The sequence below is a fragment of the Agrilus planipennis genome, unplaced genomic scaffold, assembly GCF_000699045.2.
Source record: "Agrilus planipennis isolate EAB-ADULT unplaced genomic scaffold, Apla_2.0 scaffold232, whole genome shotgun sequence".
Lineage (NCBI taxonomy): Eukaryota > Metazoa > Arthropoda > Insecta > Coleoptera > Buprestidae > Agrilus > Agrilus planipennis.
Genome location: NW_020438990.1, coordinates 433053 through 459279, shown reverse-complemented (window position 1 = coordinate 459279; position 26227 = coordinate 433053). Strand labels below are relative to the sequence as shown.

General features: G+C 33.7%; 2 protein-coding genes across 3 annotated transcripts; one reads left to right on the top strand and one right to left on the bottom strand.

Annotated features, from left to right (window-relative positions):
- The first annotated feature begins 118 nt into the window (after positions 1–118).
- On the top strand, positions 119–25967 carry LOC108741560 (WD repeat-containing protein 3). 2 transcript variants are annotated; one of them, XM_018476399.1, is made up of 13 exons: positions 119–289; positions 344–553; positions 622–819; positions 887–1063; positions 1124–1323; positions 1382–1762; positions 1824–1983; positions 2036–2260; positions 2325–2594; positions 2658–3055; positions 3110–3332; positions 3392–3578; positions 25550–25967. In XM_018476399.1, exons 1-12 carry the CDS (start codon positions 119–121, stop codon positions 3554–3556), a joined length of 2778 nt encoding a protein of 925 aa, XP_018331901.1. In that variant the 3' UTR covers positions 3557–3578; positions 25550–25967. The 2 variants fall into 2 exon arrangements, with proteins under 2 accessions (XP_018331901.1, XP_018331899.1); XM_018476397.1 differs by lacking the exon at positions 25550–25967 and having other exon boundaries at positions 3392–3625.
- Positions 5168–6437, bottom strand: LOC108741561 (protein spitz; the record flags this gene model as incomplete). Its single annotated transcript, XM_018476400.2, has 3 exons — positions 5168–5953; positions 6105–6166; positions 6253–6437. Coding segments are annotated over 3 exons (603 nt in total), but the record flags the coding sequence as incomplete, so codon positions are not given.
- Positions 25968–26227: the final 260 nt, after the last annotated feature.

The window sequence follows — 26227 nt, the reverse complement described above, 5'->3', positions numbered from 1 at the left end:
TTACTTTTGTAAATATATCCACGCTGTAAGATGGTTATATGGTTTTAATAAAAACTAGTAAAAAACGTTTCGTGTTTAAATACTATCATAGGAATCAGTCGTTATTTTAGTTATAAGTATGGGAATAACAAAACAATACCTTCGGTATGTTCCTTGTGGAGTTTTTAATATTATTACCAGCCAAAATTGCAATATTAATTTTGTAACACTGCAAAGTGAAGAAGGAAGATTTGTTGCTGTTGGCGCTTGTGAACATGTCTACATTTGGGACTTGAGATTGGGAGAAAAGGTACGCTTCTATTTGTTACCCTATTAGAGGCAATCATTTTAATTATTTCCATAGGTTGTTGTGTTACCCGGTGAAAAATCCCGTGTCAGTTGTCTGTGTTTCATCCCAAACAAAAAATGTATAGCTGTTGGATATGCTGACGGAAATATACACGTTTATAATATAGAAAATACTGAAATTGTTTGCATTTTTTCGGGACATCGATCAGAAATAACTGCCTTGGCATATGATGGAATTGGACATAAACTGGCATCAGGTTCTAAGGTTAATTATTATGTTCTTATTTCACTGAAAAGAATAAAATGATAATATAAAATTTTGTAAACTTTTAGGATACAGATGTAATTGTTTGGGACACAATTACTGAATCAGGCATTTGCCGATTAAGTGGACATAAAGGGTCAATTACACAATTTGCATTTATGACTAATTATCCAATATTAATCACAGCATCTAAAGACACTTTTGTAAAGTTTTGGGATTTAGAGACCCAACATTGTTTTAAAACACTGATTGGACACCATACAGAAGTGAGTTCCCTTAAATTTTAATTAATCATTTAATCTATATCCCTGCCAAATAACTGTTTAATTTTAGGTATGGTCTTTACTATTAATGAAAAATGATACTTACTTAGTAACAGCTTGCAGTGATGCCGAATTACGGATTTGGAAACTGACTGAAAGGGATCCTGACTTTAAGAATAAGAACTCCCTTGAACACTTGTCAAATATGCTGGAAATTGCAAATTTGGAAACAGATGATGATTTAACAGTATTTATTAATTTTCCATGATTTTATAGTGTAAATTAAAATACAATTGTGAATTTGTAGCACCCGATTCAATGTCATAAAGTGGGTTCACTCTTAAGATCTGGAAGGGGACGTGTAGTATCCATGTATAGTGACCCTTCGGGACATATTTTGGGTTGCCATGGTACAGATTCTCAAATTGAACTGTTCTTGTTTTGCACTGATGAAGAAGCACAATTAAGATTAAAAAAACGATTGAAAAAACAGAGAAAGAAAGAAAAGTGAGGAACTAAAAAAACGATGTTTGTATCATTTTTTGCATATTTTATTTATTTATAGAAAGGATACTGATATGGAAACCGATGAAAATGAAGTAAATACAGAGAATGTTGAACTTAGTTTAAAAGATGAAGTTCAAAGGCTGCCAACATTGAAACTTTCTAGTAAACTAAAATCGTTCAGTTTAATATTAGGGCGTGCAGAAATTCTTAGAATTGTTTCTTCTCTGGCCGATAATTCGTTACATTTACACAGTTTAAATATTAAAGAGAAAAATTCTGAATTTAAATGTCTTCGAACTATAGTCAACCAAGGACATAGAAGTGATGTAAGGGCAGTTGCCTTTAGTAGTGACAATTTGGGAATTGTTTCTGGAAGTGGTGAAACTGTAAAGTTATGGAATAGGCCTTCCCAAGTTTGTTTGAGAACCATTCAAACGGGGTAAGGCTATTCTGTAAATAAAAGAATCAAATATTATATACATATGCTTTTTACATTGCAGATATGTATTGTCAGTCTTGTTTGTCCCAGGAGATCGACATGTTCTTGTAGGACTTAAAACTGGTAAATTGCTAATAACAGACATTGCAAGTGGAGATATACTTGAAGAAATACCTGCTCATACAAAAGAATTATGGTCTATTTGTTTACAACCTGATATGGTGATTTTGTTTACAATAAGCTAAATTGTATGTATAATTTTTATTTGTTTAGAGGGGCTGTGTGACTGGGGCAGACCATACGGTTAAGTTTTGGAATTTTGAATTAATAATAGATGAAAATAGTGAAACTAAGGCAAAGGTTTTGTCACTTGTACATACTCGTACTTTGCAGTTAGAAGATGTTGTTTTGTGTGTAAAGATATCCCCAAATGGTAAATTTATTGCAGTTGCACTTCTCGATTCGACCGTAAAAATATTTTTTATTGACACTTTTAAGGTAGCAATCAGTACAGTACATTACAAGCACACTTTTTTCTAATAATTGCGCCTATTTTTTCCAGTTCTATTTGTCTTTGTACGGTCATAAGTTACCTGTTCTGTGCATGGATATAAGTTCAGATTCTACTTTAATTGTGACGGGATCGGCAGATCGTAGTGTAAAAATATGGGGAATGGACTTTGGAGACTGCCACAAAAGTTTGCTCGCCCACGAGGATTCCGTAACCGGGTTGCAGTTTGTACACAAGACCCACTACTTCTTCACCTGCGGAAAAGATGGCAAAGTCAAGCAATGGGACGGCGACAGTTTTAATAAAATAATAACATTACATGTGGGTACTTCAAATAAAACCACAACATACTCGAGTAAATATTTAAAATCAAAAATTGTTTAGGGACACAATGGTGAAGCCTGGAGTTTAGCAGTGAGCCCTAGTGGACAATATTTAGTGTCTTCGGGTTCCGATAAGACTTTGAGAATGTATGAAAAGTCAGATCAAATGCTTGTTCTACAGGATGAAGAAGAGGAAGAAAGGGAGGAGCAAGAACAATTAGCAACAGGAGATGAAACTACCGTTCCAGGTATAAAGGGAGTTAGCTTACCATCCAAAAAGACACTTAGCAGTGAAAGGGGCGCTGAAAGTATCCTAGAATGTTTAGAAGTTAGTAGACAATATGATCAGCAAGTATCACAAGAAAAAGTCATCAAGACTGTGCCCCCACTCATGCAGGCGTTTAATGTGACCACAACTGACGACTTTTTACTTGAAACACTTAAACGTATTAGAACAAGGTAGATATTTAATTTTATTTTCCTACAATTTTAGTGATTATTTGAATGTTTTAGTAATTTGGAGGAAGCACTTCTTCTTCTACCATTTTCCACTGTGACAGAAATCTTACAAAAATTACCCAATCTTATAAAAAGAGGCGATCAAACCGAGTTAATTTTGAAATTAACGATGTTTTTACTTAAAATTCATCATAAACCAATTGTTGCCAGTCAAGAGTTGTTACCAACTCTAAAAAAAATTCAGAAACTCGCCATGATCAAAATAAACGGTTTAAGGGTAAGCATTTATCAATATACAAATGCAAAACGTTAATTTGAAGTAATTGCTTGTTTCAGGATATGATCGGATATAATTTATTTGGACTACAACTTTTACAGCGTGAAATCGAATACGATAACAGCGTGCAATTGTTTATGGATGCAACGATACAACACAAATCTAACGATAAAAAACGAAAGAAAAGAGAAAAACTAAAGAGAGCTATTATAACACTGTCCTGATGTATGTCATTGAATACTCGATGTAAGTGAATTATTTTTGTTAATTTAGTAAACAGAGAAGCGCAAGTTTTTCATTTACTATTAAATTAATAATACCTAAGCGATAACAATCAATTTATTGCCAATTACAAACAATAATCTACGTATTTATTAAAAATTCGAAAGGGTATTGTTTGCCATAAGTCGCAGGTACATGTATCATATAAAAGACTCGGATCCGACATCCGTTTAAAAAGAGTGCGGGACGAGTGGTCACACTGCTAACCATGAGAGTACATGTATTAAATCTTGCGTATTTTACATTTTATATCTGTACATTTGACAAAGTCGTCTCGTATTCATTAAACCGCAAAGTTTAGTTTGAAAAATGATATTCTATCATTAATACTTATACGTTTTTGTTCCGCATTAGAATCGGCTGCTGTTTAACGTATTCCTCGCCAAAATTTTTTAAATTAGGAATTTATAAAAAACGCTATTTTTACAATATATTTTTACATATCAACACTAAAAATAAACAAAAAACAATCGAGACTTTGACAAGGTCGAATTAATGAGTAATGCAAGGTATTTTAATGTAAATACCCGATTAAAATAATACAGGACATGTGTTTTATGTATGTATGTATGTAGTAGTTACACGTTATTTATAATAAGTTAGGAACAAAGTGCTTAGAAATATGTTCATTAAATAATTATTTCTAATTTTTATTTAGCACGGTGCAAAAAGATGCGGAAAAATTACTTCGTTATTAATTTTATATCTACATCTTTGTACACTGCATACGCTTCTTTTTTGTTCTTTAGAAGACATAAACGACAAAATGCATATATATTTTAAATATGCCATTCCTACTAACAATGTTGTATATGTTGTCGGGTTAAAAAAATCCACTCTTTATCATCGTTATTAAAATGTGTATTATACTGCAGTTTTCTCTTCTTATAAACATCGTACAAATTAATAATGCAAAGTGGTAATTAATAAAATTGCCATTTTGTTTTCCTTTTTCCATTCCAAATGCCTATTTTCCGAAAAAACAAAAAAAATATCACAAACGTTAATTCAAGGAAATAGGCTAGTGAAAAAGATTTAAAAAAAACGGCAATTTTTCCGCACTTTGCACGATCAATGCGACGACGAAAGAAATAATACGTGTGTGTGCGCTAGAAAAACAGTGGATTTTTCAAACACAGAAAATGCCAAAGCCTGTATGTATAGATAAAATATATCAAGAGAGAAACATTTTTATTTAACGTCAAAAACAAAAAAAAATTTAATTCTATACCGGGGGAATGTAACAGTTTCGTGATGTAAAAAATGTGATGGAAAAGTAAGCATTACTTCAACGCGAACGGCTTATTATTTATAGTGTTAAATAAAATAATACCTCTATGAGGTACTCTATATACATACATTAACATACTTACATAATTCAGACTCACTGATCAGACTTGTACAAAATATATGTAGAAAAAGAAAAAATATTGTTCAACAACTGTACGTGGTGTGAGGGTGCAGTAAAAAAAATAATACTGCACTTTAAAAAGACGAAGCTCAAAATAACAAGAATGTTATGCTTTTTTTAAAGGTAAAATAAAATAATGTTACTCTACAAAACATTATTTTTATACATTTCCGTCAAAAACGTTGACATCTCATCATATTATTCGACAGCGCTTTTACAAGCAGATGACTGCGAGATTCATTCCTTTTTATAAAAATAAAATAAATAACTAGTAGCAAAGCTGCATATAACAAGTGCTTAACACTTCTGTATAAATAGTTTATACAACATTATTGTTTCTTTTTTTTGCGTGAATAAATTTAAACCTTCACATAAGTTCTATATGTAATTATTAAACAAAAACAAGGATCATCACTTTAATTTAAATACACGAGACAACAACGGTACGGTTCGGGTTCGATTTAGCCTTTTTGTTTTTTTTTTCCGTATCTTTCGTTCTTTCTTCTTCTTCAGTTTTCGTTTTCGTTGTCGCAATTGTTATTTCATTAGTTTACCACTAACTAAATAAACTTTCAAACTTTTGAAGGCTGCTCGGTGTTACCTAGGAGGGTAGTAATCTGTTGTAGTTCGACTTTATTATTACCACTGTGTCTATGATCACCACGATCATGCACACGAATCGTTAAGTCCGTTGTTGCAGTCGTTGAATTGTTAGTTGAAGTCCGCCACCGCGTCCCGAACGTCGGTTGCGAACGCAACGCACCTCCGATGCGTCCATCGACGCAGTCGCTTGCGGCGACCTGCGACGCTTTGGTTCTTCTTTTATAATTAATATACACAACCACACACAAAATGACTACTAGGAATACTGCGATCGTGGCCCCTCCTGCTATACTTGCTGTCTCCAACATAAACCTTCGTTGAGATGCTGAAATGTAACAACAAAGCATATTACTATCACTAATCAATGTATGCCATCAACTGTCTTTAAATTATCGAAAAATGAGATGCGCTGAAGACAAAGCAGCAACTATTTTTTTTAAAATTCGATTGTATGTAATAATCAAAAATGGACTTACGCAAATATGTTCCATCTAGATCTTTGAATTCACATCTAGCACCCATATAGCCTTCTGCACATCTGCAATAAGAAAACATTTTTATAACTAAACAATTATTTCACATAATATCTATTATTATTGAAACATTATGATTAAGAAGACTTACTCGCAATTATAGAGGAGGGATTCCCCGATTTTAACAGTAAAACAAGTTGCCCCATTAAGACAGTACCATGCCGAATAAGCGGGTGGACACTCGTATGTGTGGAATGTGATGTTTGGCCGTGGGGTGGGTGGAGGTGGCCGAGGTTTCGGCGTCGTTCTTGAAGAGCAAGCACCTGAACAAAAACAGATTTAATAATTTGTTCCGATATAAATGTCATTCGCCGTTTTTACATTGTCAATAAAACATTCAAAAAAATTAATTTGACATTTTCCATAAGGGCTAAGTCATTTTGTTTATCATGTCTAACAGTATATACTTAAATGTAAAACGAAGTTAACCATAATAAATTTTATGCTTTATATTTTCACAAATATTGCAGTGCCCTTACAACGAACGAATAAGAATAGGGACCTCCATTTGTATATAGAGTTATGAATGGGATAATGCCAACTGGTATATATACGTTCTTTTCAGTTTATATAGGAATTTATACATAATATGCATATAGATAACTGTCTTTTAAACGGTTTGCAGTTCTGTTGGAATTGCTCGTTATCCAAAATGACAGGTTTACAAATGATCGGAGGAAATGAAGGGATAAGCTTTTATACATGTTCAACACCTTTTATGTTTGCCAATACTCCATAAAGTTTGCGAATGAAAAGGATTATGTACAGCTACTTAGTTATTTTTACAATTTTGAGTAAACGTAACGATTCTATAACAAGCAACCGATTCACGATGTCCAACGAATAAAATTACTTTTATTTCTTTAAGGAAACGTTGATAAATTCATGAATTATTTGTTGCTAATAATATTTTCCTCATTAGTAATAACGACTCATATTTGACCACTAGGTTTTTCATTTTGTTCGTAACTTATAATTTTTTTTATTCTGACACATTCAGTCCGGAATATATCGTGTACATCGGCAGTTACGGTGAATTTAAGGATTTACACGCCTTTAAGAAAACCGAAAAGGTTTGATTTATTACAGGCAAACTGCCCTGAAACGTGTGTTTGAATTAATAGGTAACTTACAAAAACATAATAAATATACGCGATTATACCTACAGTTGTACCTATGTTACCATCAGCATAACTCTTTTCTACTGTATCATTTATCGTATTTTTACGATTAGTAGGAAAAGTTATTTATTATTTTACTAAATAATAAGTACAATGATATTTTACATTCTATAGCAAATACGTAAGCTTTTGCTGAGGTTTCATTTCGTGACATTATTGATCAATTCCTTCAATGCTACTGTTATGTAACGCCAAGGTTGAGGCACTAAAAATTGAAGGACGAAAATAAATTAACTATTAGTTTGGCACTAATAATAGAGTAAATTTTTATGAACATTTATTTACCTTTTTAGGAGATACAGTTAGATAAAAATCGTAATCTTATGTTTTATACATATATATTGTTCAACAACTGTACGTGGTGTGAGGGTGCAGTAAAAAAAATAATACTGCACTTTAAAAAGACGAAGCTCAAAATAACAAGAATGTTATGCTTTTTTTAAAGGTAAAATAAAATAATGTTACTCTACAAAACATTATTTTTATACATTTCCGTCAAAAACGTTGACATCTCATCATATTATTCGACAGCGCTTTTACAAGCAGATGACTGCGAGATTCATTCCTTTTTATAAAAATAAAATAAATANACATACATACATACATACATACATACATACATACATACATACATACATACATACATACATACATACATACATACATACATACATACATACATACATACATATACATACATTGCATGTAATAAAATATCCCTATGATCTCAACTCGCCACTAGTGTATAGACACACATATATTTATGTAGGATACAAGTGCAAGCCTCGGCTCGCTAAACAACTTCCTGATTATGCTTGAGATTTGTAAATTTCAAACTAATCGTAACTTGGTACATGTTGTGTACATTTCTAAACATAACGGAACAGATATAATAGCAACACTGTGCTCCTTTAATAGCCAAGGAGACCGTCAAATAGATAATATCTACCATAGTCGATTGGAACTTGACGAGAAATCAGGAAAAATATCTTAACGTTCGAGGAAAATTTTAATTAAATGAAAAATTTGTTTTGTATACTAATTAAAAGGTATGCAGGCTTCGCCTGGGCCCTATGTCGATCAATATTTTAAGGCTCTGCTGTGCCATAGGGGTAAATCTTCGAAATGAGATAACGATCTCGTTCGCCTTGTTTACATGTTAATTCCATTAGTGATCGATGGAAACGGGATAAGAAAATGAGCACTTCACCGATTCTTTTCAGATAAAAAAAAAGGACAAATAACAAGTTAAAGTTTAAAGGACTTTTGAAACACAAAATATTTTATTTTATTTGTTTAGCATTTTCTACGATCAACTTTTAGATGTCAAAGTTCCGTATGGTATTTAACATGACAAAAAATTTGTTAGGTACTTCATTACAACATGTATTGAAAGAACTTTCCATCAGTTATTAGTCACTAACAAGATAACATTTCGTCATCTCTACCGGAAATGAATTAAATAAAGTGTATAACACGCGAAATACAAAAGAAATGAATATTTTTGGTAGATAATCGAGTAGATTAACTTTGGTGACGAAGGAATGTTATTTCGATACACGAAATAGAAATAAGTTTAAGAAGATACACCGACGACGTGTTTTTAGGTAGTCTAATAATAAAAATTTGAGTTTAGATATCTCAACAACTACTGTAGTAGTACCGACAGAAAAGTTCAGATGTTCATAATATAAATTGAAGTGGTACAGGTGCTAAGGGATGTCATCTGGCAGCCGGAAAGGGAAGTGACGCATCTAGCGCCTCCGTGGTACCGTGACCACGCGCTATTGCGCCGCCGCTGCTGATGACGATCCTCTCCAGCACTACCATACCATAAATGTGATGACCATATTAAATTTACTGTTTACCTTCACACAAAGAAAAAAAAATAGAAAACGTCCCTTTAAACTGGACATTATCATACACGTATAGCTGGACAGAGCTTAAGTTCTTTATGGTTGAAGATGTGTTTCCAGCCCTTCCAGGTCTTGAAAACTCTTTGATAAATAAATAATTGGGGCTTGGTTGGCTTTATAAAAGTGCTTTGTAATTTGTAATTCATAGGGATCAAAGTACTTGAAGCATTTTCGAAGTACGTAGGTATTTGAATTCCTAATAGCTTTCGAAGTAATTTCCAATTATAAGTGAAGCCTTTGGGCTTAGAGCTTGCCCAACTCTGTTAAGGCTAATATATGAAAACGGCCAGCTAATTCAAGTTATAGGCAGTTAGTATATAAATTTTTTGGAATCTTGAAAGTTACAGGTATCGTGACGGTCGGATTTAAGATTTAATCGGAATAAACAACCTTCTCAACCATAACCTAACCCTTAAGTAGTAAAATAAGGGAAAGTGATTTATGTTAATGTACGCACTTATAAAAAGGTCTGAAGAAAGAGTAGCAAAGAAGGAAAATTCAATTTAATGATGTACTTTGTAAAAAAAATACACAATCTAGAAAAAATCAAATTATTCTGCTTGTAATTCTGTTTGTCTGGGCCAGAGATCAAATCGCCAGACTCATTTGATTCTTTCTTCAAAGTTACGTAACAGCGCATACACATAAATGCCTGCATGCATGTGCATACATTTCTACATACTTGAAGTTCAGTCATGCCGTTTTTCATTCACAATAAAACGGGATGTCGCGGTTGTTTGTCGACGAGACCGGCCGACGTGTCTGCAGATACAAAAATACACTTTCAACTGCTACTCACTACCATAATAACATTATTCATTCTTTGCTCACTCGTCGGCGTTAATTAAAATTCGCAAAATTGTACCAGCCATTGAACTATACATGCAACATATTGCGACTACCGTTGCTCTCAAAAAAGTTCGAGGGTGCGAAACTTCTAGGCGTGGATAGCGATTTCCATATTTGATCTCATCAGCGCGCCATAAGAAGTCTCGATTGATTAGCGACCAAATATTGTGTATCGAGTACGGTAGTACATCACAAGTTTTTTGGACAAAAACGGCTGTAAGAGATTAAACGAGTTTGCGTATAAACGGTTCTTCGTTATAAACGATATCTGATGTTTAGCAACAGAAAAAACATTTCGATGACAATTTAAACATGGCGTTTATTTTTCTATTGGTATTAAACAAGCGTAAAATAAAACAAACGCGTTTTGGCACACCGGGTTCTGTCTGATGACGGTGGCGTATTTAATATAAAGCCAAAGCCATTCTCTTCTAAGTGGAAATATGCTTGTTTATCTAGCATTATACGTAGGTAACTAACCAAAGCGTTACTAAAAAGACTGACAAGGCCGAACGTTCACTGACTAACTTTTTATTATGTTCATTTAATCAAATAGATACGGGCTTCAAAAGGCTTTACTTCGATTCCATTTAGACGTTTCACTTAACTTACGCAACAATAACTAATTACATATTTAATTATTAATCAATTTCTGATTACCTTTACATGATATATTTTTCTTAAAACATTTCGTAAAGTAGGTACACATTTATCAATAAATTGGTTTAACATGATGAAATACTAAACAGACAAAACGCTAGGTAGAATAGCTATCAAAGTGCTATCTCCTGTACACCCATGGACGTCGTTATAGGGATGCAAAAATCTTCTCTTTTTAATGTTGTAAATTACAGCTATTTCAGGTGCATCCTCTAGAAGAAAATTCGGCGACGCCCATGTTACTTATCCACATTTAGTTTTTTATGTTAGTTTATTTCCTACATTGCGGGTAAATAAAGTAAAGAAAATCGTCGCATGTGGCACGGAATCGTGTCTATAAACGTGTGTTATCGTGTGGTATGCTATGGGATAGCAAGCGTATGGAAAAGAATAAGATTGCGCAGCGGGCTATGACGAAAGAAACTCGCCCTTTAAATACTATAAATAGCAAGTGTTTTTACCCGCAGTGGCCGTGTCCGCTGACCGTAGCGCAATCATACATAATTAATTATCATCATATTAATACATCGCGCAGCCTAGACTTGATAATATGCTGGAAGTCGAGCAGCGTGAAGATCCGCGGGTCGTAAATCGAATTTTAACTCCAATATTATGAAAAATGCAATGTACAATACGTTGATACTACTACCTAATTGGAATCTAAAAGTTATCCTTCGTGTTCATCTTGGGACAAATAGTATTCCCATTATCGGCGCCAACAAAATCATTCTCGTTATATTCGTTGTATTTCACATTTCTAAAATTCACTACAATCTGTCAATAGTATTACTATGTCGGTCCTGCGACTGAATATGTTACCAAATCCCAAACTTTGTCACTGCAGCTAATTACTGTCTATGTTGAGACACACTATGTGACGGCTTTCCAATCGTTTTTTGCTGAACGATAGATTAGCAACAAAATGGGTGAAGGTACCACCTTTCAGCGATAAATTAGCGATAATTGTATCCCCTTTTAATAATTATTGATATTAGCCTACTTGCGTTTTGACTATTTTCCAGTAACTAATTGGGGCGACAGATTTTTGGAGTTGGTAACAAATTCTTATTAAAACATATTCATGAAGACATTGATTCGACAGTACTTTATTGTGACACGCTGCCTCTTTATTCATATTAAAAAAAAATCACCTAATAATTACTAAAGAAAAATAGAATATGATAATAATCATCTTCGGCAAAACAAACAAAAAATTACCTAATTGACTGCAAGGTTGTTACAACGACATCACTTCTGTATGTAGCATTTTTTCTCATTGTTGCTTTAGTCCGTTACACCTCGTGAGTAACGCTTAAAAGCTTTCTTAGCAGTAAAATGAAACTAGAACTTAACGTAGCAAAGTTAAATTTTCACATCGCATCACTATAAACCAAACACTCATGTTCCGCTTGTCTATTACAGGATTTACAAAAAAAAAGACAATCAATTTAGTCGAGTTAATTTGCAAACAATACTTTTATAACGTGGTCGATTATCTGTTATTATCTTAAGCTCGTTAGTCATACGGATAGTAGCTGTTTTATTACTCTACTAAAGGAAAAGGATCAAAAAAAAAATATTGATACAATTAGCAATTACACTGACGATAAAAATATTAAAAGAGAAAAGGAGCTCTCGAATAGCGCAATACACGTCAAGAAAAATTGCATTAAACAAAACTATTCGACTATGGGCAATAAGATGTAATCTGGCAAATAAAAAAGTCGTAAATGTTATAAATTCATAAAGCGTGACTAATTATAAGTAGAGGTATATAGATACAATTGAAAAATACACCAGTGCAACGAAATTATTGTCCGAAATATAAATACCGACCCAAGGATATTTATTATACAATTATGATCTTTTAATAGCTCTTAATAGTAACGTTAGTCTCAACGACATGCGAAACGTATGTTATGCTGCAAACAAAATTACAATTAGTTATCACATACGTTCACCGTATCTGTTCAAATAACTGATTAACCTAGCCCAATATGAGTGTAAGGATGAATTTAGAATTAGTTCCATTTTGTTTATAGTGATGACCAATTTGGTAATAAAATACACAAAAATTGCTTCATATATTAGTTCAGGTAGACCGTGTGTAGACGACGTGAAGACAACCTCTCAATAATATTATTTTACCGAGATGGATGCAAAACTAAAAAGTAACCACGAACGTATAAAGTATATACATTTTAATAAAATTGCGTGTTCTTATTTGCAAGACGGTCGGTATAGCAACAAGCTCATTGTCCGATTAGAAAGAGCAAAGAACGTTGATTATATGCACATATGTTAAGCACCAGGTGAGAATCTCACGGAAGTAATCTCGGTTCTAAGTTGCATTTCACGGCTCGCACGATTTACATTATTAGGCACCTTTTATAGTGACGGTTTTTGTTCTATTAACGAGTGACAATCGGGGGGTATTTATCATTATTATTAATTCTCTCCTATTATCTACTTGCAAGTAGACGTAGGTATGCTACGATAACATTCAATTTTAATATTCAAGAATGAATAACCAATCGAAAAAAAAAAACGTGTGAACATTCTAATGATAAGTTAATGTATGCATCCTTTGAACAAATCCATGTCGAGTATACAACTATTATATAATATATTGTAATAATTGTCTTATTGTTTATAAAAAAGATAAATAATTAATTAATTACTAGTAGAGGACCTTCCTCGCAACAACAAGTAAACAGCATGCTCGCAGGGCCGTTTGTTCGGTCAATCATCGCGCACTCTTTTTGAATGAACTTAGGATGCCGATTNAAAACTGTTGGTACCATGAGATTCTACGTACTGTTTTGCATAATTATCATTACTCAAACAGTAGTAAATGTGTTTCATCTCCCAATAATTTTACGAGCGCGGTTTTATGTTTAAATTATTTGATACATTTTTATTCAACGATGGGAGGTACCTATTTGACACCGCACTCAAAAACTGTTGGTACCATGAGATTCTACGTACTGTTTTGCATAATTATCATTACTCAAACAGTAGTAAATGTGTTTCATCTCCCAATAATTTTACGAGCGCGGTTTTATGTTTAAATTATTTGATACATTTTTATTCAACGATGGGAGGTACCTATTTGACACCGCACTCAAAAACTGTTGGTACCATGAGATTCTACGTACTGTTTTGCATAATTATCATTACTCAAACAGTAGTAAATGTGTTTCATCTCCCAATAATTTTACGAGCGCGGTTTTATGTTTAAATTATTTGATACATTTTTATTCAACGATGGGAGGTACCTATTTGACACCGCACTCAAAAACTGTTGGTACCATGAGATTCTACGTACTGTTTTGCATAATTATCATTACTCAAACAGTAGTAAATGTGTTTCATCTCCCAATAATTTTACGAGCGCGGTTTTATGTTTAAATTATTTGATACATTTTTATTCAACGATGGGAGGTACCTATTTGACACCGCACTCAAAAACTGTTGGTACCATGAGATTCTACGTACTGTTTTGCATAATTATCATTACTCAAACAGTAGTAAATGTGTTTCATCTCCCAATAATTTTACGAGCGCGGTTTTATGTTTAAATTATTTGATACATTTTTATTCAACGATGGGAGGTACCTATTTGACACCGCACTCAAAAACTGTTGGTACCATGAGATTCTACGTACTGTTTTGCATAATTATCATTACTCAAACAGTAGTAAATGTGTTTCATCTCCCAATAATTTTACGAGCGCGGTTTTATGTTTAAATTATTTGATACATTTTTATTCAACGATGGGAGGTACCTATTTGACACCGCACTCAAAAACTGTTGGTACCATGAGATTCTACGTACTGTTTTGCATAATTATCATTACTCAAACAGTAGTAAATGTGTTTCATCTCCCAATAATTTTACGAGCGCGGTTTTATGTTTAAATTATTTGATACATTTTTATTCAACGATGGGAGGTACCTATTTGACACCGCACTCAAAAACTGTTGGTACCATGAGATTCTACGTACTGTTTTGCATAATTATCATTACTCAAACAGTAGTAAATGTGTTTCATCTCCCAATAATTTTACGAGCGCGGTTTTATGTTTAAATTATTTGATACATTTTTATTCAACGATGGGAGGTACCTATTTGACACCGCACTCAAAAACTGTTGGTACCATGAGATTCTACGTACTGTTTTGCATAATTATCATTACTCAAACAGTAGTAAATGTGTTTCATCTCCCAATAATTTTACGAGCGCGGTTTTATGTTTAAATTATTTGATACATTTTTATTCAACGATGGGAGGTACCTATTTGACACCGCACTCAAAAACTGTTGGTACCATGAGATTCTACGTACTGTTTTGCATAATTATCATTACTCAAACAGTAGTAAATGTGTTTCATCTCCCAATAATTTTACGAGCGCGGTTTTATGTTTAAATTATTTGATACATTTTTATTCAACGATGGGAGGTACCTATTTGACACCGCACTCAAAAACTGTTGGTACCATGAGATTCTACGTACTGTTTTGCATAATTATCATTACTCAAACAGTAGTAAATGTGTTTCATCTCCCAATAATTTTACGAGCGCGGTTTTATGTTTAAATTATTTGATACATTTTTATTCAACGATGGGAGGTACCTATTTGACACCGCACTCAAAAACTGTTGGTACCATGAGATTCTACGTACTGTTTTGCATAATTATCATTACTCAAACAGTAGTAAATGTGTTTCATCTCCCAATAATTTTACGAGCGCGGTTTTATGTTTAAATTATTTGATACATTTTTATTCAACGATGGGAGGTACCTATTTGACACCGCACTCAAAAACTGTTGGTACCATGAGATTCTACGTACTGTTTTGCATAATTATCATTACTCAAACAGTAGTAAATGTGTTTCATCTCCCAATAATTTTACGAGCGCGGTTTTATGTTTAAATTATTTGATACATTTTTATTCAACGATGGGAGGTACCTATTTGACACCGCACTCAAAAACTGTTGGTACCATGAGATTCTACGTACTGTTTTGCATAATTATCATTACTCAAACAGTAGTAAATGTGTTTCATCTCCCAATAATTTTACGAGCGCGGTTTTATGTTTAAATTATTTGATACATTTTTATTCAACGATGGGAGGTACCTATTTGACACCGCACTCAAAAACTGTTGGTACCATGAGATTCTACGTACTGTTTTGCATAATTATCATTACTCAAACAGTAGTAAATGTGTTTCATCTCCCAATAATTTTACGAGCGCGGTTTTATGTTTAAATTATTTGATACATTTTTATTCAACGATGGGAGGTACCTATTTGACACCGCACTCAAAAACTGTTGGTACCATGAGATTCTACGTACTGTTTTGCATAATTATCATTACTCAAACAGTAGTAAATGTGTTTCATCTCCCAATAATTTTACGAGCGCGGTTTTATGTTTAAATTATTTGATACATTTTTATTCAACGATGGGAGGTACCTATTTGACACCGCACTCAAAAACTGTTGGTACCATGAGATTCTACGTACTGTTTTGCATAATTATCATTACTCAAACAGTAGTAAATGTGTTTCATCTCCCAATAATTTTACGAGCGCGGTTTTATGTTTAAATTATTTGATACATTTTTATTCAACGATGGGAGGTACCTATTTGACACCGCACTCAAAAACTGTTGGTACCATGAGATTCTACGTACTGTTTTGCATAATTATCATTACTCAAACAGTAGTAAATGTGTTTCATCTCCCAATAATTTTACGAGCGCGGTTTTATGTTTAAATTATTTGATACATTTTTATTCAACGATGGGAGGTACCTATTTGACACCGCACTCAAAAACTGTTGGTACCATGAGATTCTACGTACTGTTTTGCATAATTATCATTACTCAAACAGTAGTAAATGTGTTTCATCTCCCAATAATTTTACGAGCGCGGTTTTATGTTTAAATTATTTGATACATTTTTATTCAACGATGGGAGGTACCTATTTGACACCGCACTCAAAAACTGTTGGTACCATGAGATTCTACGTACTGTTTTGCATAATTATCATTACTCAAACAGTAGTAAATGTGTTTCATCTCCCAATAATTTTACGAGCGCGGTTTTATGTTTAAATTATTTGATACATTTTTATTCAACGATGGGAGGTACCTATTTGACACCGCACTCAAAAACTGTTGGTACCATGAGATTCTACGTACTGTTTTGCATAATTATCATTACTCAAACAGTAGTAAATGTGTTTCATCTCCCAATAATTTTACGAGCGCGGTTTTATGTTTAAATTATTTGATACATTTTTATTCAACGATGGGAGGTACCTATTTGACACCGCACTCAAAAACTGTTGGTACCATGAGATTCTACGTACTGTTTTGCATAATTATCATTACTCAAACAGTAGTAAATGTGTTTCATCTCCCAATAATTTTACGAGCGCGGTTTTATGTTTAAATTATTTGATACATTTTTATTCAACGATGGGAGGTACCTATTTGACACCGCACTCAAAAACTGTTGGTACCATGAGATTCTACGTACTGTTTTGCATAATTATCATTACTCAAACAGTAGTAAATGTGTTTCATCTCCCAATAATTTTACGAGCGCGGTTTTATGTTTAAATTATTTGATACATTTTTATTCAACGATGGGAGGTACCTATTTGACACCGCACTCAAAAACTGTTGGTACCATGAGATTCTACGTACTGTTTTGCATAATTATCATTACTCAAACAGTAGTAAATGTGTTTCATCTCCCAATAATTTTACGAGCGCGGTTTTATGTTTAAATTATTTGATACATTTTTATTCAACGATGGGAGGTACCTATTTGACACCGCACTCAAAAACTGTTGGTACCATGAGATTCTACGTACTGTTTTGCATAATTATCATTACTCAAACAGTAGTAAATGTGTTTCATCTCCCAATAATTTTACGAGCGCGGTTTTATGTTTAAATTATTTGATACATTTTTATTCAACGATGGGAGGTACCTATTTGACACCGCACTCAAAAACTGTTGGTACCATGAGATTCTACGTACTGTTTTGCATAATTATCATTACTCAAACAGTAGTAAATGTGTTTCATCTCCCAATAATTTTACGAGCGCGGTTTTATGTTTAAATTATTTGATACATTTTTATTCAACGATGGGAGGTACCTATTTGACACCGCACTCAAAAACTGTTGGTACCATGAGATTCTACGTACTGTTTTGCATAATTATCATTACTCAAACAGTAGTAAATGTGTTTCATCTCCCAATAATTTTACGAGCGCGGTTTTATGTTTAAATTATTTGATACATTTTTATTCAACGATGGGAGGTACCTATTTGACACCGCACTCAAAAACTGTTGGTACCATGAGATTCTACGTACTGTTTTGCATAATTATCATTACTCAAACAGTAGTAAATGTGTTTCATCTCCCAATAATTTTACGAGCGCGGTTTTATGTTTAAATTATTTGATACATTTTTATTCAACGATGGGAGGTACCTATTTGACACCGCACTCAAAAACTGTTGGTACCATGAGATTCTACGTACTGTTTTGCATAATTATCATTACTCAAACAGTAGTAAATGTGTTTCATCTCCCAATAATTTTACGAGCGCGGTTTTATGTTTAAATTATTTGATACATTTTTATTCAACGATGGGAGGTACCTATTTGACACCGCACTCAAAAACTGTTGGTACCATGAGATTCTACGTACTGTTTTGCATAATTATCATTACTCAAACAGTAGTAAATGTGTTTCATCTCCCAATAATTTTACGAGCGCGGTTTTATGTTTAAATTATTTGATACATTTTTATTCAACGATGGGAGGTACCTATTTGACACCGCACTCAAAAACTGTTGGTACCATGAGATTCTACGTACTGTTTTGCATAATTATCATTACTCAAACAGTAGTAAATGTGTTTCATCTCCCAATAATTTTACGAGCGCGGTTTTATGTTTAAATTATTTGATACATTTTTATTCAACGATGGGAGGTACCTATTTGACACCGCACTCAAAAACTGTTGGTACCATGAGATTCTACGTACTGTTTTGCATAATTATCATTACTCAAACAGTAGTAAATGTGTTTCATCTCCCAATAATTTTACGAGCGCGGTTTTATGTTTAAATTATTTGATACATTTTTATTCAACGATGGGAGGTACCTATTTGACACCGCACTCAAAAACTGTTGGTACCATGAGATTCTACGTACTGTTTTGCATAATTATCATTACTCAAACAGTAGTAAATGTGTTTCATCTCCCAATAATTTTACGAGCGCGGTTTTATGTTTAAATTATTTGATACATTTTTATTCAACGATGGGAGGTACCTATTTGACACCGCACTCAAAAACTGTTGGTACCATGAGATTCTACGTACTGTTTTGCATAATTATCATTACTCAAACAGTAGTAAATGTGTTTCATCTCCCAATAATTTTACGAGCGCGGTTTTATGTTTAAATTATTTGATACATTTTTATTCAACGATGGGAGGTACCTATTTGACACCGCACTCAAAAACTGTTGGTACCATGAGATTCTACGTACTGTTTTGCATAATTATCATTACTCAAACAGTAGTAAATGTGTTTCATCTCCCAATAATTTTACGAGCGCGGTTTTATGTTTAAATTATTTGATACATTTTTATTCAACGATGGGAGGTACCTATTTGACACCGCACTCAAAAACTGTTGGTACCATGAGATTCTACGTACTGTTTTGCATAATTATCATTACTCAAACAGTAGTAAATGTGTTTCATCTCCCAATAATTTTACGAGCGCGGTTTTATGTTTAAATTATTTGATACATTTTTATTCAACGATGGGAGGTACCTATTTGACACCGCACTCAAAAACTGTTGGTACCATGAGATTCTACGTACTGTTTTGCATAATTATCATTACTCAAACAGTAGTAAATGTGTTTCATCTCCCAATAATTTTACGAGCGCGGTTTTATGTTTAAATTATTTGATACATTTTTATTCAACGATGGGAGGTACCTATTTGACACCGCACTCAAAAACTGTTGGTACCATGAGATTCTACGTACTGTTTTGCATAATTATCATTACTCAAACAGTAGTAAATGTGTTTCATCTCCCAATAATTTTACGAGCGCGGTTTTATGTTTAAATTATTTGATACATTTTTATTCAACGATGGGAGGTACCTATTTGACACCTCACTCAAAAGCTGTTGGTACCACTCAAAGAGTAGCAGATATGTTTTTTCTTCCAATAATTTTACGAGCGCTGTTTTATGTTTTCTCAATTTCGCAAAAATTATAGTATGTAAGGATCCATATCTCAATGATTTCACGAGCACTTTCTTATGTTGAAATTATTCCACATTGTGGGTATGAATTGTCTATAGTCTCAATAGGTCTTTCGCTGGGCCTGGATGGTTCCCACTTGGTTTATAGATTAACAGGTTGACAATATTTTGGTATAAATTACAAAATTACCTTAATCCTTTTAACTTTACGACGTTCTTACCGTTTACTACTATAAAACCCATTATGACTGTATGCGGATGTCTTAGTCATAATAAGTACGCATCATCACGAGGAGAAGTAATTTGTTTATTCTAAATTTCTCGCGAGAGGAAAAAAGGAACATTTAGTAATAAGCATATCTATTATTACACCACCCTAACAGGAACAATCAAACAATTTTAGCGAAGAAACTTGTGCATCCATATACATATACCTACCTACATGTTTGTATAAATGATAACACACCACGATGAATCAGTGAGGTAATTGTTTAATGATTTTAACATTACGACATAGTGGCGGCGCTTGACGCCAATTTACGGCTTATCTCGCGGATATTACCAATTTTCATTCATAACCATTCTGAAGGATTTTACTAATTTACGTATCTATGTGAGCACAGTGTCATGTCCACGATAGTCATGAGCTGTACCATCATACAATATGCACTGGAACATTTACAGGGTGTGCTATATACAGTTGATAATCTAATTGACTCCAATATGCAAATATGATTTTATTTCGTTAACGGTTCGGCCCCTTGATCATGCGATTGTTTATTAGAACAACAAAGGCAAAACTAATTACGATGAATACGTTGAAAAACCACTTTGTGTGACTTTTGACTAACGCTATGAAGGGAACTGTTTAATCAGTTTTTGGACGCCAGTTAGGTTCTTAGCAAAAAGATAAAAATTACCAAAATTTGTGTCCAAAAATTACAAACAAGGATATAATAGCTTACATAATAAGATTAGTTAAATGTATTGGCGGTTTATCAATAGTACAAAAAATGAAACTTAATAGGTTTAGTGAACTTAAGTTACGATCAGTTAAGTCAACTTTTAACTTACCAAAGTTACCATTCTTGTTTTGTGTTGTTCTTTGCTTAAGTTAGTCAGAAAAATCATCCTTCACACTTAGACATTCTTGATGATCCTCTCAAATTTTCTATATTATCAAACACCACAATCGAACTTACTTGCTTTTGGACGAAATCATTTATTTATTTTATAAATAATCCTTCATTAGATAGATTTATGTTGTATGTGTTTCGCCTAACTTGACTAAAAGGTAGCGGCATTTCTTTAAATTTTTTTTTATTTTGAATGTATACTTACATAAATAGAATATTTGTGAGAGATAGATTAAGTTGGCGCAGAATGCCACCCTGGTAAAGTTCTCATGAGTTATAATTGACACCGGCAATTTCCAAACGAGTGCCGATTCTATTGAACAGGGATCGACTAATGCGACAAAAATATTCTAAAGCACGTCCACATCGTCGGCTTCCTCGAAGGACGAAGCTGATACTTTAGGAATAGGCCATAGGTACACACTGTACAAACACGCACATAACTATATAAATACCTTAGTTGGTCGTTTATTGTTATTTTCAGGTGAGAATGTTTGGAATGTAATAGGTAGAACTTAAATATTTTACAAACACTGTGTATCTATTAGTATATTGGTGAAATCAATCAATACATTGATATTGCTAATACAATAATTTAATTTAATCCAGTGTGAGATTGAAATCACCAATTAACTAATAACAATTTCAATAAGCTAGCAAACCATTACTACTGTAAAATTCTTTAGAAAAACCTAAATGAGTTTTGAGAAAACGTTTTGCATTTTTCAAATCTTTTAGTTATCAAATGTTCCTAATATTAATTTCCAGTTCGGTTTGAATTACTTTTCAAAATTGAATCAGGATCATTTCTTCTTGGCCTTTTTTAAGAGACTCATAGGTTGATGACTTCACTGAACAGTTTGAGAACATGGTTAGACTGTTCTACAAGTGTCTTTTGTGCTTTAATTTATAGTTTTGTATATTGTTAAGTGTACAATTTAAGAGGGGTAGGTGTAAGTATTTCTGTTTCGGGCCACCCACATTAAAAGTGTAGTAACATTACGCGTGCTTTACGGCTGATATTTCGACCTGATAAAGGGTAAAAAATATAAGATTTGCAGGGGTGCGAATTGTACACAATAGGGACAGTATCATTTTTCAGGAACAACAACCCTTTCCCTTCAGAAGGGTACACTTTATTAACTATTATTATATGTATGTAGTTACTTACTATACTAAAATTGGTTAGTGTAAACTGTACTGTCATTTCTTGGTAAATGGAAAATTGGACCGGATTAGTTTAAACAATCCTCACTATTATTGCTAATAGGCAAATAGGTTGATAGCAGGTGTTGCGTGTTTGCAGGTGTGCCATCACTAAATGGTTGAATTATTACGTGGTGATGATAAATGCACTCTTCTGTCGGTTCCGATTCGATGAAGAATGGCTTTGATTTTCCTTCATTTGGTTTTTTTACATTTGTGTCCACCGACGAAAATTCAATTGAACCGCCCTAGTCGAGAGGGTCCTCCAAGACGGTCATTTTGGTTAGGTTATTTATTAATTCGTTTGCGCCATAACAATTCACATTAAATCTGCTACTCATATAGATATATTCGTATGCAGAAAGATATGTTATCTAATTGTACATTAACATGTTGGATGTTTTAACTAGGCATACTAATGGTAAGGAAGTAAAAATGGGTGCGTTATCAGTACGGAGGAGCTGCTGAATCAGGTTCTTATTCTGAATTTAGTTGTCGGGGGTGGTAGTGTGTTTGGGCAGGTGTATTTGCACTCAGCGATCCGCGTGGCCGCTCGCCAGCTGCGACCGTATACCGTTTGCATTTGAGGCCCGAATTGCTTTATACTACGAATACTTATTATTGCAACCACTTTAGCGGTTGCATGCTTCATATCATCACAGCGGCCTTTTCAGTTAATAATCTGTTCATTTTTTTATACCTCCATATAATTATACAAGAGGTATTCATACATTATATACAAAGGCAGCCTATTTTTATTGTTCTTGTTCAAATCGTTTCAAGAATAATAAGAAATGGTAACAAATTAAATGGCCAGTGTTCAAATCCATTTTGGGCCAGTTTATAAATCAACTACGGTCAGTCTTTTATTACCTAGTTTGCTAGCTAGTTAGACCACTGGCATTTAAATGATGACCACCAGAAGATGTAGACCATTTGATACCTTATATATTTACTGATGATCAAAAAGGATTACTGACCAGTAAAGACTAAAAGCTAATTAAATAATCAATAACCTTCACCGATACGTATTCTGCGTAGGACTTGAGATTATAATATGATGTTTCAATACAACGAATTACATCCCCTTTTTAAGACGTTGACTGTTTGGGAGAGATCGCCATCGCAAAATTTGTATATTTAAAAAATTGCTGCCTAGCCGAACTGTTAACCTAACACTTTTGGATAATCTGGCACTGACTAGCTAACCATGGAAGGAAGTATCTCTTAATTAATTTGAATTTGCACACAGTTACAGCATTTTTGCAGTTCCTGTAGTTTCGTGTAAATTAATCGTGAATATATGTTTAGGCAAAACACATGTTATCGAGTTGCTTTAAGATTAATAATAAAATAAGAAAATTTGGTGGGGCAAAAAAGGAAAAAAATAACGTAGGAGCGGAAGTGAAGCCTCGTCTAGACGCGTGGCTGCCTCGTGGCTGGCAGCTGTCAGTTAGTTGCAAGACCCTTCATCCTCCCGCATAGGTCATGGGGCACAAGCTACCGCATGGTGACTTATGACCGTCTCGATCTGCACCTGGCTCTTCTCGTTTTCTTCATTTATAAGTAAGATACAGGCTGCCGTGTGCCTTGCAGACTTTATTGCGCCCCCATAGGCAAAATGTAAATTCCGGTACTTTAGCACCCACTAAAATGTTCTGTTTTCTACTTAATAAATATTTTACCCCGGAATAAAACCGAAGCAACAAGTGCGGGTGAAATGAGTTTGATGATCTGATGACGAACTTAACTTTTGTATAAATATCGATTGGGAAATATGTATGCAAATTTTTGTTTAAAAGTATTTGTCCGCAGGAAATGTAAAAAAGGATAGCGTAGTTGAATGACTTCATAATTAAGCATGTTTCGTCGTTTTACGAGTTACAGAGCGAATATCGCGGCAATTAAATAAGTCAATGGGTGACCTTCCTGAGGTTGATGAATTATTTCAACATGTCTATTCAAATCATGTCCAATAGCAATTAAAAAAATTGAAAAGTTTGTAATGATATTAAATATTTTATTGCTAAAACGCTAAGCAGATGAATCACTAGATTTGTTTGTCTAGCTATGAAATCGAAATTTTGCACGAAATGGTATCTGAATTTCACAATGTTTAGTTGATGCTTGTTATGGTATTCGTAATAGCCGAAATTTTTAATATACGTTTCGTCCATGTTGTGTTGTCTATGTATTTATATGTTGTGACGTCTTTTATGGTTCATCATCGATGCGTGGAAATTCCCAAGCTTTCGATTTTGGGATGTGATTGTCATGAGAAAGGTCCCTTTCTGTCAGGTTTCAGGTGGTAATTTACCTTCCTGTATTAGAAAATGATCAACCGTTGAAGTTTTTTTGATATATTTCTGGAAATATCTCGTTAGTATTATGATTCCTTTGATATTATAAAAAATGACAATCCTCTCGCAACCATAATTGAGATGGAGTGTTATTGTAAAGATAGTGGCGAGAAGATGCAATAAAAATATAAAATTTCAATTATCTTGAACATGATCTCGCCCTCCAGGGCACTTATGAGTGAATTTCTTGTTTGCGAGCTGTGACGTTGCCGTTGGTGGCATGCTCCTCTGAGGTAACATGAGACCTCCAGCTGCCGATGAATAAGGAACATCCGGTTCCTATTTACTCGCTAAACATATCCCAATTGTAGTTAGTTTTGTGCATATTCGAGAAATATAAAGTAAGACTAATGTGGCTCTATCCCGTTTTAAAAAATCGACAAATATGTGATAAACCGCTTATATCAGAACACGTTTCCTTCAGTTACGAATGACATTTCTCATCGATCTCGATATTTTCAAAATCCTACTTCCTGTCTCTGACTAGTATAGGTATTACCTTTTTTCTATTTTCCGTAAGTAGTATATTTTTAGAGTTCATTACATATGCATCAGCTAAACCCGCACGTACATATAAATATATATCATAGGTACGTATGCATCTACGTAACATGGAAGCGTATAAATACCTATATCATTTGAAAAACTTTGCAAAGCGAACTTCGTAAAAAATGTTTCGTTTACGGTCAGAAGAAAAAATAAATACCACGATTGAAGTCGTCAATATTAATGATGATAATTGTCGTAGGTTACTGACGAACACTCATGTGCGTGGTGTCTCAGAAGTGCATATGTCAAAAACAACAGGTACGCATCAGGATACATAATGGGGAGCGAATATGTGGAAGAAGTGGAAAAGGAAATTGTGCAGCCCTCAGGAAGAGAGCGTCGGAGGACACCCAGCATCGGCACCATCAGTGAATGAATGGTACATACATATGCCCAAATTACACACCATCTGCTCATAAATGCCTTCTGTAGACCAATATTCACCACATGTCCGTTCGCTTTGGAAATTGCTGGCCCAGTTATTTCAAAGTATCATACACTTTGTGCACATTACACGTATACACGCACACACACGCACATGTATATAGATGTAAGTATAGTACATATAATAGGAATAGTAGTATCTAATAAAATAAAGGTAACCCTTGTTCTCTTGACACAGGGGTGTGTTCCAACAAAATCCCAATATCCACCAATCACCCATTACAAATATTCTCTCATCCTATTATTATTATACTATTTCATATAAATTTGACACAACAATGTCAGTTATTTAACAATAATACATACATATACATAGAGTGTTATTGTTCAGCAATGCAGTATATGCAACTAAATTACTTTAAACAGCACCCTAAAACTGTCTGCACCGTTAAATTCTGTCCATATTTTTACATATTGTTCATCCTTTAGAAGT